This window comes from Erythrolamprus reginae, chromosome 1 (genome assembly GCF_031021105.1).
Source record: "Erythrolamprus reginae isolate rEryReg1 chromosome 1, rEryReg1.hap1, whole genome shotgun sequence".
Classification (NCBI taxonomy): domain Eukaryota; kingdom Metazoa; phylum Chordata; class Lepidosauria; order Squamata; family Dipsadidae; genus Erythrolamprus; species Erythrolamprus reginae.
Genome location: NC_091950.1, coordinates 152277167 through 152291803, shown reverse-complemented (window position 1 = coordinate 152291803; position 14637 = coordinate 152277167). Strand labels below are relative to the sequence as shown.

The 14637-nt window shown below is 42.9% G+C and overlaps 1 protein-coding gene across 1 annotated transcript in view; it reads left to right on the top strand.

Annotated features, from left to right (window-relative positions):
- XRCC5 (X-ray repair cross complementing 5) overlaps positions 1-14637 on the top strand; it is a 99421-nt gene that overhangs the window by 25114 nt on the left and 59670 nt on the right. Inside the window, exons 7-9 of the mRNA XM_070729829.1 lie at positions 1908-2022; positions 3230-3368; positions 10906-11018. Of these exons, the coding sequence (XP_070585930.1) occupies positions 1908-2022; positions 3230-3368; positions 10906-11018 (367 nt within the window). The remainder of the gene's footprint in view (positions 1-1907; positions 2023-3229; positions 3369-10905; positions 11019-14637) is intronic.

The window sequence follows — 14637 nt, the reverse complement described above, 5'->3', positions numbered from 1 at the left end:
GCTTTGATCGGCGAGCACTCATGCAAACACTGCCCTAGGGTAGTCACAAGCGAGCATTGTGGCTCCTGAGTATGCCATGAACTACACTGAATGGTGTTATGGTAGAGAACATGGCAGTACTTTGCTGCATTTACATGGGATATTTATCTATAGGACATCAAGCAGAGATGAGCACCGCCTCATTACATTTATGTGAAATTGATAAATGAAATAAAATAAAAGGCCCATCATTTCATCAGCCCAAAGGTGAGGAAAAAGAAGCCATTTCTATTCTGGGAAGGTTCTTTCGGAAGAGGGAGCCAACACTCAACAACCCATGGCAAAGTGGCTCTGGAGGACAAATGGTAGCATTGGTAAGGAGGGAAATGTCCCATCGGATTACCAGATGGAGTACAACAACCTGAAGTGTAGCAGAAGGACTGTTAGGCATAGTGAGCACTGTGGGAATTCATGGCTTTACATATGAAGCCAGAACAGATGTGTAATTTTACAAGCAGGAAGTGTGGAAGACCTCTTTGTGTTCATGAGAAAGATGCTACTGTCCATGAAATCCTGTGTTAATCAAGACACAAACTCTGAGAATATAGATCAGGAGTGTCAAACTGACAGCCCACGGGCCGGATGCGTCACGTGTTAGCCACGCCCACCCCCAGTTCAGCATAGGGGGGGAAGGTCGCAATACTTCATGTGACGACAACGTGATGTCTCAAGTTTGACACACGTGATGTAGAGGGTTCCTTATGTGAATGACACAAGTTTAATACTGTAACGTGCATTCATAAACAGGGCTTGATGAATGGAATCTGAATGTGTGAATAATCTCTGTGGAAGTGGCATTGCATTTGCTGCCATGTGAGGATTTTGTCGGATTTCTATCCATGAAAAAATATGTCAGTTCTGATCCAGAGATTAGTGAGCAGATGGAGAAGTGATTGCTTGAGCCCCCTGTATGAAACAATCTGAAAGAATAATATTTAGGCCATAATTTAGGAGTGGTTTTGGGACTGCAGCAGCTAATAAATTTGGTGAAAACGAGCAAACAGAATTGCTCATTATGGAATTGTTCAGCTGACATTAGAACATCATCTTTCGGCTGTGGCAAGGAGGGTGTTTGCCCAGGTCCGCCTGGTGCACCAGTTGCGGCCCTATTTGGACAGGGAGTCACTGCTCACAGTCGCTCATGCCCTCATCACCTCGAGGTTCGATTACTGCAACACTCTCTACATGGGGCTTCCCCTGAAAAGTGTTTGGAAACTTCAGATCATGCAGAACGCGGCCGCGAGAGCCATCGTGGGGCTTCCTAGATTCGCCCACGTTTCTGCAACACTCCGTGGCTTGCATTGGCTGCCGATCAGTTTCCGGTCACAATTCAAAATGTTGGTTATGACCTTTAAAGCCCTGCATGGCATTGAACCAGAGTACCTCCGGAACCGCCTGCTACCGCACGAATCCCAACGACCGACAAGGTCCCACAGAGTTGGCCTACTCCGGGTCCCATCAACCAAACAATGTTGTTTGGTGGGCCCCAGGGGAAGAGCCTTCTCTGTGGCAGCCCCGGCCCTCTGGAATCAACTCCCCCCAGAGATTAGAACTGCCCCCACACTCTTTGTCTTTCGTAAATTACTCAAGACCCATCTATACCGCCAGGCATGGGGGAGTTGAGACACCTTTCTCCCAGGCTTTTTTATATTTATGTTTGGGTATGTATATGTTGTTTGCTTTTTTAAATATGATAGGGTTTTATGTGCTTTTTAATATTACATTTGTTTTCGCTGAAATATTGTTTTTATTATTGTTGTGAGCCGCCCCGAGTCTTCGGAGAGGGGCGGCATACAAATATAATAAATTGAATTGAATTGAATTGAATTTTTAACTGGGTCTCATTTCCTCCATGTTTGTTTATTAAGGGAGAGTTTGGAGCGTCTTTCAATGTTTAAGAAAGTTGAACGGAGACCTATGCCATGGCCCTGCCAGCTTACAATTGGTTCTAACTTGTCTATCAGGATTGTGGGCTACAAAGCAGTAAGTGACTAAGAACTCATTTTAATCCAGTGTTAGCATAGCTGGATACAGTCCAACAGAGATGCCAAGTAAAATGGGACTAATATCCATATCGAGGACTAATTAGTTTCACATTTCGGACATTGCCAGAATAACTGATCTGAGCTAAATGCATGTTCAAGTACTAAATGGAATAGCTGAGGCAGCTAGAATGCAAGCATTTTTCATAAATCAGACAAAAAACTCATAGTCTGGTTTCTAAGTGTCATATTAATTTGGAGAAATCAAATGCCTTGGAGCTGAGAAACTATTAGGAATTAACAGTTTTCCTTAATTCATTTGGGAAACTTTTCGCATTTATAAAAAATATGTATATATTGCATTTTGGCAGTATAATAAAGACAGTTTTATAGACCTGCTCTGACATCTTGTAATCAATGAGTTATACTGTGAAATAAGATCATTCCATTATTCTGTCACCTGTAATTCTAGCAGTAAAAATGTAATACAGTGATCCCTCGAGTTTCGCGATCTTGATCTTCGCGAAACGCTATATCGTGATTTTTCAGAAAATATTAATTAAAAAATACTCCACTCTTCTCTCTCTCTCTTCCTTCCTCTCTCTCACTCTCTTCCTTCCTTTCTCATCTCTTTCTTTCTTTCCTTCTCTCTCTTTCTCTATCTCTCCCCCTCTTGCTCTCCCTCTTTTTCTCACTTTCCCTCTCTCGTGCACCGGGCAGGCGGGCAGGCAGGCGGCGGACAAGCGGCGGGTGGACAAGCGGCGGGCAGGCGGGCAGGCAGGCGGCGGACAAGCGGTGGGCGGACAAGCGGCAGGCGGACAAGCGGCGGGCACGGCAGCAGCGAGGAGCCGAAGATCGGGGTTTCCCCTTTGCGTGGGCGGCGGGGAAACCCCGATCTTCGGCTCCTCGCTGCTGCGGCGCTGCCGAGCAGATCAGCTGCTGGGCGGCGGAAGAAACCTTCCCTGGGTCTTCCCAGGTGCGGAAGTAAAAACACCATCTGCGCATGCGCGGCCATGGAAAAAAGGGCGCGCATGCGCAGATGGTGTTTTTACTTCCGCACCACTATATTGCGAAAAATCAAGTATCGCGAGGGGTCTTGGAACGTAACCCTCGCGATACTCGAGGGATCACTGTAGTTAGGGTTTGTTTTTCATTCATAAATTAAAATTAAACACCATCGTTTTTCTTTCTTTCAATGTGGTTCCAAGTTCACAGAGGAAAGGGTGAAAAAATCCTGGATAGTCGTTGATGCCAAGACTCATAAAAAAGAGGACATACAGAAAGAAACAGTTTATTGTTTGGATGACGATGATGAAACAGAAGTTCAAAAAGAAGATGTTATTCAAGGTATGAGTTCAGGCTTTTCCAGGGAAGACTGTGAGTTTTATTTATAACCCATTACTGTTCTCAGTTCAGACAGAATGAAAATGTTTTATTGTGGTAACTATATTCTGTCTGACATTTTGTCAGATTTCTCTTCTAGGCCTGGCTATAAATCCCAGATTTCTGAAGTTATCCTACAGTTAGCTAAAAGCAAGTTCTTCATACGGTCCATGCAAAAACCTCTCGCCACGTAATAATAATAATAATAATAATAATAATAATAATAATAATAATAACAACAACAACAACAACAACAACAACAACAACACACAGTATACAAATGGATAGATAGTATTTATACATACAGGTAGTCCTCGCTTACTAACTTCCTCGTTTAATGATTGTTCAACTTTATGACAAGGTAAAAAACTAGCTTTACAACCAGTCCTCACATTATGACCGTTTCAATGTCCCACAGTCATACTTTGCAGCTGGTGCACATTGAAAACTATTGCAAAATCCTGTGGTCATGTGATTACCTTTTGTGTTGTTCACAATTGGCCTCTACTAAGCTGAGTATCTCTCTCTCTCTCTCTCTCTCTCTCTCTCTCTCTGTCTGTCTGTCTGTCTGTCTATCTATCTATCTATCTATCGGATTTCTATGCTGCCCCTCTCCGGGGACTTGGGGCGGCTTACATAGGATGAACAATATACAATATCTTAGATCCAATTAATTAGATTTAAAAGTCTAAAAGCCCCCAAAACCATAAAAACAGTCATTCCATTCTCAACATTCTCTTAACACATTCATTGGCCAGGGGGCAAGAATCTAATGGCCCCAAGCCTGGTGGCATAAAGTTATGGAGTAACTTAAAGTAACTTAAATTTAATGGAGAATGTTGGCATGTCTCGGGATAACTAGGCTATGAGACCTTTGACATACACTGAGCAGAGAATTTTAACATAGTGTGGATGTGTGGTAAAGCCAAAGAAAAAGACACAGACTTAGTTATGCTTAATAAGTAATATTTACATATATATAAAAAATAGAAACATTCCATAAGAAGCACTAAGCAAATACAAGATGATAAGCACTAAGCAAATATACTCCCCCCATCAAGGCAAAGTAAAAATGACTGAGCAGAAATGAGCGTTACAGCGTTATTTGAGGGAAGGAGTACTGGTGCCCTCTTATGACGAACCAGCCTAGAATATTTAACAGTTAAAGTGATAGTACAAGTTTAAAGTGATAGTACAAGTTTACAGTGGCAAACCCTAACAAACATGTACCCTGTACCAACAGAGAACACAAAAATAAAACCATAAATTTATGGTCACAATCATAAATTGTAGGTCACTTGATGTCTTCTCTTGGTGGCTTGCTTACTACCAGGTCTTACTTTCAGGGGATGACTGACTCATCTCACTTGCGCTGTCGTCCCCAGCCTCCTTTTTGCTATCAGAGGCCTTCAGGAACTTCTTCTGCATCCGGCAAGGCTAGCAAGACTTTCCTGAAGGCTTCTGCAGTTGATAACAGAGTTCCGGATCGATTGATTTTTATCGGCTGCAGAGGCCAGGAAAATCTTGCCAGCTGCAGAAGAAATGGGTCTGAAAGGCATGTGTCTGGGTGTGCGACCTCTGGCTGCAACTGTCCAAAGGTAAGCTCCACCCCATCATCCTCACCCTAAAAAGGGGATCTTAATTAGGTCTTATTTGGAGGGTAGGACTTATATTGGGCACGTGTAAAAATCAAGCAAGGACTTAGTTTCAGGGTAGGTTGTAAACACAATAGTTGTTGGTCCCAAGTGTGATCAGTAAGCAAAGACTATCTGCACACTGAAAACCTTCATACTACAATTCAAAGCAATTAAAATGTGTGTATACCCACAGAAAATAAACCATAAGAGGTAACAATGCAATTAAAGTTTTGTTCATTTAACAATTTTATCTTGCCTGAGAATCTTAACTTTTAGTTATATGAGTTTCAGCCTATAAATCTTCCTTTCTTCCTGAAACAGACCTGCATTTTTTAACTTTTGAAATCACTGCAACTTTTCCATTTTGGACAATTCTAGGTCAGGGGTCCCCAGCCCCCTTGTCCATGGACTGACACCGGTCCATGGCAAGCCAGCATGGTATGTCAACAACCATGCCGCAGGATATAGGTTGCGTGCAAAAACAAACAACACCCTGCTGGTCCATGGAAAAACATCTCTCTACATAATAATAATAATAATAATAATAATAATAATAATAATAATAATAATAATAATAATTAGATTTGTATGCCGCCCCTCTCCGAGGACTCAGAGCGGCTCACAACAACAATACACAGTATACAAATCCAATGATTTAAAAACCCTTCTTATAAAAACAATCACAAAACCCTAACAAACCATACATAAAATCATAGTAGCTAAGGGGTATATCAATGCCTGGCGACATAGGTGGGTTTTCAGGAGCTTGCGAAAGGCAAGGAGGGTGGGGGCAGTCCTAACCTCTGGGGGGGATTGATTCCAGAGGGCTGGGGCCACCACAGAGAAGGCTCTTACCCTGGGTCCTGCCAGACGTCATTGTTTAGTCGATGGGACCTGGAGAAGGCCAACTCTGGGACCTAATCGGTCGCTGGGATTTGTGCAGCAGAAGGTGGTCCTGAAGATATCCTGGTCTGATGCCATGTAGGGCTTTATAGGTCACAACCAACACTGAGCTGGTCCCTGGTGCCCAAAAGGTTGGATGTCACTGCTGTAGGTCATTCTAACATGTTTGACTTTTGTGGTCTAAGGTGCTGCTTAGATACTAAGTTTTATTAACCAGCCACAGTGAGAACAGTTGCTGTCAAGTTCAGATTTAATGGGAAGCTTCCTTGAGTTTGAAAGCAATAATTTTTTTGTCTGTTGGTTGGCAAGAAGGAATGGGAGGAAGATGAACAAGATAGCTCCTACTCGTTTTGAATTGGCAGATGATGATATCGGGTTTAATAGCAAAGAATGATTTATCATTAGATTTCAAAAGGAGTTTGTTGATTAATTTTCTCAGAGGGAGCTTTTTGGTTTAAGCGTTAACAGGTTTCAGCAGTTAGTACTGTAAACAGAAGCAGTTTGAGTTTTGGGACCCTTTCACTTTTCTGATCTGCTGCTCTTGTTTACAACTTGCCTTGACTGAAATCTAATATTGGGCAAGCGGATTTCATACATGCAACAGGAAACAATTTCCTCCACCCCTCTTTTATATTGTATTAGCCAAACTGCACTTTCTATACTGCTTCACAGTGCTTCACAGCCCTCTCTAAGCGTTTTACAGAGTCAGCATATTGCCCCCAACAATCTGGGTCCTCATTTTATCCACTTTGGAAGGATGGAAGGCTGACTCAACCTTGAGCGGACTTCAACTCCCAGAATTCGTGAGCCAGCGTGGTTGGCTCAGGAACTCTGGGAGCTGTTTTTTTTAAAAATTATTTTTATTGATTTTTTACAATATTAAGATACACACAACATAAAACGAGTGTTTTGTGAAAAGTGCCCACCACCCGACGAACATTCCTACCCCACCACCAAATCGGGGGTGTTTCTTGCATAAACCATTTTAACCCAAGAGCAAAGTATCTATTTACATATTATAAAGTGATTCCAATTTATTTCTTGTAGCTTGGTCTCGGATTGCTAATTGGAGTTCACTATTTATCACACTTTTTGTTTGTTTTCTTTAAACATAGAAATTGAATTCCGAAAAACATTCAGCCCCAGTAAAGCAGCATGCCTGAGTCCTGTTCTTGCCTCTCCATATGAAATTGTTTGCTCTTGTTCTCTTTGCATCTCTAGTTTCTTCAGAGTGTCCTTTTGAGACATCTTAGATATTCACACCTAAAGTGTTTTAGATATTCCACAAAAATGTCTTGGATCTCTAAGGGCTTTAAGTGGCAGAAATCGATTTCTTTGCATGCACCGCAAATAAAATTGCAGCCTTGCTGTTTTTCAAAGCTAAGTATTAAAATAAAAATAATGTAGAATCCCCCCCCCCCCCAACCCTGCACATTTCCGTAGCAGATTCTTCATTTTGTTATGATATGCCCACGTTACACCAACACTCCACAGTCTGCATTGGTTGCCGATCAATTTCCGGTCACAATTCAAAGTGTTGGTTATGACGTATAAAGTCCTTCATGGCATCGGACCAAAATATCTCCGGGACCGCCTTCTGCCGCACGAATCCCAGTGACTGATTAGGTCCCACAGAGTTGGCCTTTTCCGGGTCCCATCGACTAAGCAATATCGGTTGGTGGGACCCAGGTGAAGAGCCTTCTCTGTGGTGGCCCCGACCCTCTGGAACCAGCTCCCCCCAGATATCAGAATTGCCCCCATCCTCCTTGCCTTTCGCAAGCTCCTTAAAACCCACCTCTGTCGTCAGGCATGGAGGAATTGAAATTTCACTTCTCCCTAGGCTTATAGAATTTATACATGGTATGCTTGTATGTTGGGGAAAAGGAATCCTCAATCTGAGTATTGTATTGGCAGTTCTGTGTTGGCAAATACTTCAAAAGAAAAGGATTTAGGGGTAGTGATTTCTGACAGTCTCAAAATGGGTGAACAGTGCAGTCAGGCGGTAGGGAAAGCAAGTAGGATGCTTGGCTGCATAGCTAGAGGTATAACAAGCAGGAAGAGGGAGATTATGATCCCACTATATAGAATGCTGGTGAGACCACATTTGGAATACTGTGTTCAGCTCTGGAGACCTCACCTACAAAAAGATATTGACAAAATTGAACGGGTCCAAAGACGGGCTACAAGAATGGTGGAAGGTCTTAAGCATAAAACGTATCAGGAAAGACTTAATGAACTCAATCTGTATAGTCTGGAGGACAGAAGGAAAAGGGGGGACATGATCGAAACATTTAAATATATTAAAGGGTTAAATAAGGTCCAGGAGGGAAGTGTTTTTAATAGGAAAGTGAACACAAGAACAAGGGGACACAATCTGAAGTTAGTTGGGGGAAAGATCAAAAGCAACATGAGAAAATATTATTTTACTGAAAGAGTAGTAGATCCTTGGAACAAACTTCCAGCAGATGTGGTAGATAAATCCACAGTAACTGAATTTAAACATGCCTGGGATAAACATATATCCATCCTAAGATAAAATACAGAAAATAGTATAAGGGCAGACTAGATGGACCATGAGGTCTTTTTCTGCCGTCAGACTTCTATGTTTCTATGTTTCTATGTTTCTATGTATAAGTGGTTCTATAAATTGGGTTTTTTTAGATTATTTTTTAATATTAGATTTGTTTTCATTGTCTTTTCATTGTTGTTAGCCGCCCTGAGTGTTCGGAGAGGGGCGGCATACAAATCTAATAAACAAACAAATAAATAAATAAATAAAATCTTGCTACCTTTTGCTCTGTAAATTCCACCAAGTGCTTTTCCGACTTTTTTGCTGATTTGTTTTGCCACTGATTCTAATTTTGCAAAAGAAAAAAAAAATCAAGTGCACTTAGTGAATATGGCAGAATAAGAGTGTGAAAATGATTCATACATAAATTGTTCCCAGGGTGAAATACCTCATTTCATGTGGCTGGTGCCTGAACAAAAAAAAAGTAACCTGGATATGGAACAAAATAGAGAAGCTTTGTCCTGGATATGGAGCAAAATGTACAGTAGTTTGGGAGGATAAGAGGCCGGGAACCAAGGATGATAGTAGCTGAGAAGAGTCAGAGAGAAAGGAAAGCCAAACTCTGAAAGATCAGGGATGGCAGCAGGATGTGAAACTTTAGGAACTGGAGAGAGGAGGAAAATCACATCAGTGTGCCCTCTTTACGTATCATGCCGCCTTGATTGCATCAAAGGAAACTTGCCCGGCCGCTCTGTTTAGGGTGACCCGCTCCCTTCTCAACCAGGGGGGAGTTGGGGAGCCCTTGCAGAGTAGTGCCGAGGATTTTAACACGTTTTTCGCTGATAAAATCGCTCGGATCCGAGCAGACCTCGATTCCAATTGGATAACAGAGTTGACTGACACCGAGTCAGTCGAGGTGACTGGGGCCTGTACTTGTCCATCTGTCTGGGAAGAGTTTGATCTGGTGACACCTGATGAAGTGGACAAGGCCATTGGAGCTGTGAGTTCTGCCACCTGTTTGCTGGATCTGTGTCCCTCCTGATTGGTCTCGGCCAGCAGGGAGGTGACACGGAGCTGGGTCCAGGAGATTGTCAACGCTTCTTTGGGGAGGGGGTCCTTTCCGGATCCCTATAAGGAGGCACTTCTGCGCCCCCTCCTCAAGAAGCCTTCCCTGGACCCAGCCATTCTCAACAACTACAGTGTTCCCTCACTTTTTGCTGGGGTTGCGTTCCGAGACCGCCCGCGAAAGTCAAATTTCCGCGAAGTAGAGATGCGGAAGTAAATACACTATTTTTGGCTATGGACAATATCACAAGCCTTCCCTTAACACTTTAAACCCCTAAATTGAGATTTCCCATTCCCTTAGCAACCATTTAGATTATTACTCACTATGTTTCTTTATTAAAGTTTATTAAAAAAAATATTTATTAAAGGTCGACGAAAGTTTGGTGATGATACATGACGTCATCGGGCAGGAAAAACCGTGGTATAGGGGAAAAAACCACAAAGTATTTTTTAATTAATATTTTTGAAAAACCGTGGTATAGACTTTCCGCGAAGTTCGAACCCACGAAAATCGAGGGAACACTGTATTGTCCAGTCTCCAACCTTTCCTTTATGGGGAAGGTTGTTGAGAAGGTGGTGGCGCTCCAGCGGTCCTTGGAAGAAGCCGATTATCTAGGCCCTCAGCAGTTAGGATTCAGGCCCGGCTACAGCACGGAAACTGATTTGGTTACATTGATGGATGATCTCTGGCGGGCTCGGGACGGGTTTATCCTCTGTCCTGGTGCTTTTTGTTGGGGGTCAAGGGAAAGGGAGGGTTTTGCCTTCTCTTTCTGCTCAAGATCCCCATGTACAATTGGTGGGCCACTGTGTGACACAGAATGCTGGACTCGATGTTCTTATGCTCAGATGTTCCAAGTTTTATTTCTTCTGAGCTGTGGCCAATCTTTGGCAGAAATTTGAAATATGATTGTTTTGAGCTCAAAATGAAACTTATTTTGTGTGTACCCTGTGGCATAAACATTAGGATGAAATATAGTAAGTCAAAGAGAGCAGATGTATGATATGTGAGAGAATAGGTTAATGTAATATGCATTCCAGGAAGGAGCGAATTAAAAATGGGAGACATGTCCATAATTAAACATACAGAAAGCTTATCAAATGCTTCAAAATCATCAACCACCAAAACCATTGTGTAATAGACCATTTGTATAAGGCAGTCTTCTTCCTAGTTCCCTAAATACTTCAAGATGCAATAACTTGGTGTCAAACTTGCACCTCAGTGAAAATAATTTTGATTGAGGCCACTGGGTCTATATAAAAGTAATTGTGAAATAATAGAAAATAAATTGTCTTTAGATATTTACCATATTATCCACTCTTACTGCCTATTTTAAGTTTTCTTAAACAAATATCCACTAACATCGAAAATCATTCTTTAATTTTGTAGGATTCAGGTATGGGAGTGACATCATTCCTTTCTCTAAAGTGGACGAGGAACAGATGAAATATAAGACGGATGGGAAATGCTTTGCTGTTTTGGGATTTTGCCGATCTTCTCTGGTGTGTCCAAAATTCAGGTGTTATCCAGTTGCATATTTAAACAGGCCAGATGGATTGCTACAGATGAGTTGCAAATTATCTGACTACTAATTTGTGACAGAAATAGTGTTTTCAAATTGGTTTGTAATTATAATGATGTGATATGTTCTCCTTCCGTATACAGTGATCCCCCGGTTATTGCGTTCCCGACCTTTGCGAACAGGCTAATTTGCGATTTTTCAACCCGGAAGTCAAAACACCATCTGCGCATGCGTGCCCTTTTTTCTATGGGCACGCATGCGTAGATGGCGCCGGGCAGATCAGCTGCTGGGCGGCTTCCCTGGGTCTTCCCCCTCTTGCTGGCGGGAGGGCGAAGCCCCCCCCAGCACCCGCTCGCCCGCCCTTCGCCCGGCCACCCACCATTCGCCGCTCGCCCGCCCTTCGCCCGGCCACCCGCCCTTCGCCCGCCGTTCGCCGCTCGTTCGCCCTTCGCCCGGGAAGTTCGCCAGGAGTCAGCGGAGAAGCCGCGTGCCTGTTTTAAAAGATCGGAGCCAGCCTGGGGGGGCTTTCCAGCAACCCCCGAGCCCCCAACCCGGGCTCGGGGGTTGCTGGAAAGCCCCCCCAGGCCGGCTCCGATCGTTTTAAAACAGGCGCGCCTCTTCTCCGCTGACTCCTAAAGCGGGGAAGTTCGCCAGGAGTCAGCGGAGAAGCGGCGCGCCTGTTTTAAAACGATCGGAGCCGGCCTGGGGGATCGGAGCCGGCCTGGGGGGATCGGAGCCGGTCTGGGGGGGCTTTCCCTTTCAGGGCGGGCGAGCGGCGGGCACGGCAGCAGCGAGGAGTTTGCGTGGGCGGCGGGGAAACCCCAATCTTCGGCTCCTCGCTGCTGTGGCGGAAGTAAAAACACCATCTGCACATGCGCAGATGGTGTTTTTACTTCCGCAGCGCTACTTCGCGAAAACCCGATCATTGCTAGGGGTCCTGGAACGGAACCCTCGCAATGATCGGGGGATCACTGTATATTGTGTATGGTGAAGTTGTCCCCCTCCTTTTCCTCCTCCTCCTCCTCCTCCCCCCCCTCCTCCTCCTCCCCCCCTCCTCCTCCTCCTCCTCCTCCTCTTTGTCTCAGTTAGAACTCTGTGGATGTTATAATAAAAAACTTAGAACTGCATGCTGAAATCTGAGAAGCCCAGAGGCTTTACTGAATCAGTTTGTCAATGCTCATAGTTTAAATGCCCCATCTGTTTCCATAATAGAAATAATGGTAAAAGAATGTATTCAAACTAATAAAAAAAGATGAAGGAAATCAGAAATCCAAAAAATCTGCTTGAGGTTAGCGTTGTGTAGCATTTGTAAAAGACAGCCAAAGTTGTTACAAAAAGTTCACACAAAGCGAAACATACCCATGATTGTTCCTCACTTGTCCCATTTTGGCTTAGGCTACAGGAGAGACCAGATCCCTGTTTTCACAGGTAATTAATTCAGCCTTCCATCCTTCGGAAGTCGGTAAAATGAGGATGCAGATTGTTGAGGGCAATATGCTGACTCTGTAAACCACTTAGAGAGAGGCCTGTAAAAGCAATTTGAAGTGGTATATAATTCCAAGTGCTATTGCTACACATTTGCTCATGTAAATGCTTGATTGATACTTCCCACAGTGCTTGTACGATTTTATTGTGTTTCTTATAAACACAGATTTAATGCTGTTTTGAAAAATGACTAGGTCTGCTGTTTAAACGGGGCTTAAACATTCTCTTGAGTGCAGACCCCAGAAGATTGATTCACATGTGGAATGAGACCCAAGTTCCATCTGTCGCATTGCTGGTTCTCTCACTGTTGTGCTCATAAACTAGCTTTCTGCTGGTTTTGCCAATAGGATATTCGCGTGGCTGTCTTTTGTTTTGTTGTTTTGTGTCGTGTTCACTGTTTTATGATTTCTGAGAGTTTGCACACAAGTATTACAACTATTGCCCTGGCCATTAAACACTGACAGGAATATATCAATTCCTATGATTGTGCAATGTACCTTGTCACCCTTGGTTTGGAGTGAATATGAGTGTACATTTTGCCTAATCCATTCTCCCATTTTATTATGCATGGTTCAATCACAATTGCTTAATGGTTTGCCAGCTGCCTTAGGGAGATGCTGCTAGAAGGTCAAAACTAGATTTCTGGATTATTTATTTATTTATTAGATTTGTATGCCGCCCCTCTCTGAAGACTCGGGGCGGCTAACAACAATATGAAAAGACAATGTAAACAAATCTAATATTAAAAACAATCTAAAAACCCCAATTTAAAGAACCACTCATACATACAAACATACAATGTATAAATTCTATAAGCCTAGGGGGAAGGGAAATTTCAATTGCCCCATGCCTGACGACAGAGGTGTGTTTTAAGGAGCTTGCGAAAGGCAAGGAGGGTGGGGGCAACTCTGATATCTGGGGGGAGCTGGTTCCAGAGGGTTGGGGCTGCCGCAGAGAAGGCTCTTCTCCTGGCTCCTGCCAAATGACATTGCTTAGTCGATGGGACCCGGAGAAGGCCAACTCTGTGGGACCTAACCGGTCGCTGGGATTCATGCGGCAGAAGGCGGTCCCAGAGATAATCTGGTCCGATGCCATGAAGGGCTTTATAGGTCATAACCAACACTTTGAATTGTGACTGTACTGCTCGTACTTTTATTTCCTTTTAGCTCTAGTTTAGACTGATGTAGTAGAACCATGTACCTAAAAGGAGATTTACATAATTCAAATAGTAGGGCACTTGATATTGAGGCACACATTGGTTCATTGACCGCAGTGAAGACAAAGACAGACCTAGAATACACATATGATTGGATACAGCATGGTATTTAATTGGATATAAATCATCATGTACCTAGCAAGTTTGGTGAGTCTAATAGGGTAGCTCTGGTGTAGTGGTACAGGTCTTCAAAGAGAATAGTTTTTTGAAGGACCAAAAATCAATATTTCATGAACATAGTTTCTTTCTAGAAAGTTACCTTTATTTTGTTTTCCTGGAACTTCACTTGCTTCCCAGGATATTTTCCCCAACTTATTATCATTATCATATTTCTAAATGTTTTTATGTCTGAACTGGCGGTTTTAATTTCCTGCAGAAATATTTTTTGGAAAGAGTTAATTTTGTTTAAACCACAGTGTTCCCTCGATTTTCGCGGGTTCGAACTTAGCGAATAGCCTATACCATGGTTTTTCAAAACAAATATTAATTTAAAAAATACTTCGCAGGGTTTTTTCTATACTACGGTATTTCTCACCTGATGACGTCATATGTCATTGCCAAACTTTCATCTGACATTGCTGATTGGCCAAAATCTCAGCCAATCAGCATTGTTATCGCAAAAAAAAAAGTTAATAAATAATTATGTTTATAAATACTGTATCAGGATCACTAAGTGTCTTATTCAACGGTGAGTACCAGTAATAATAGAAACGTAGAAACATAGAAGATTGACGGCAGAAAAAGACCTCATGATCCATCTAGTCTGCCCCTATACTATTTTTGTATTTTATCTTAGGATGGATCTATGTTTATCCCAGGCATGTTTAAATTCAGTTACTGTGGATTTACCAACCACGTCTGCTGGAAGTTTGTTCCAAGGATCTACTACTCTTTCAGT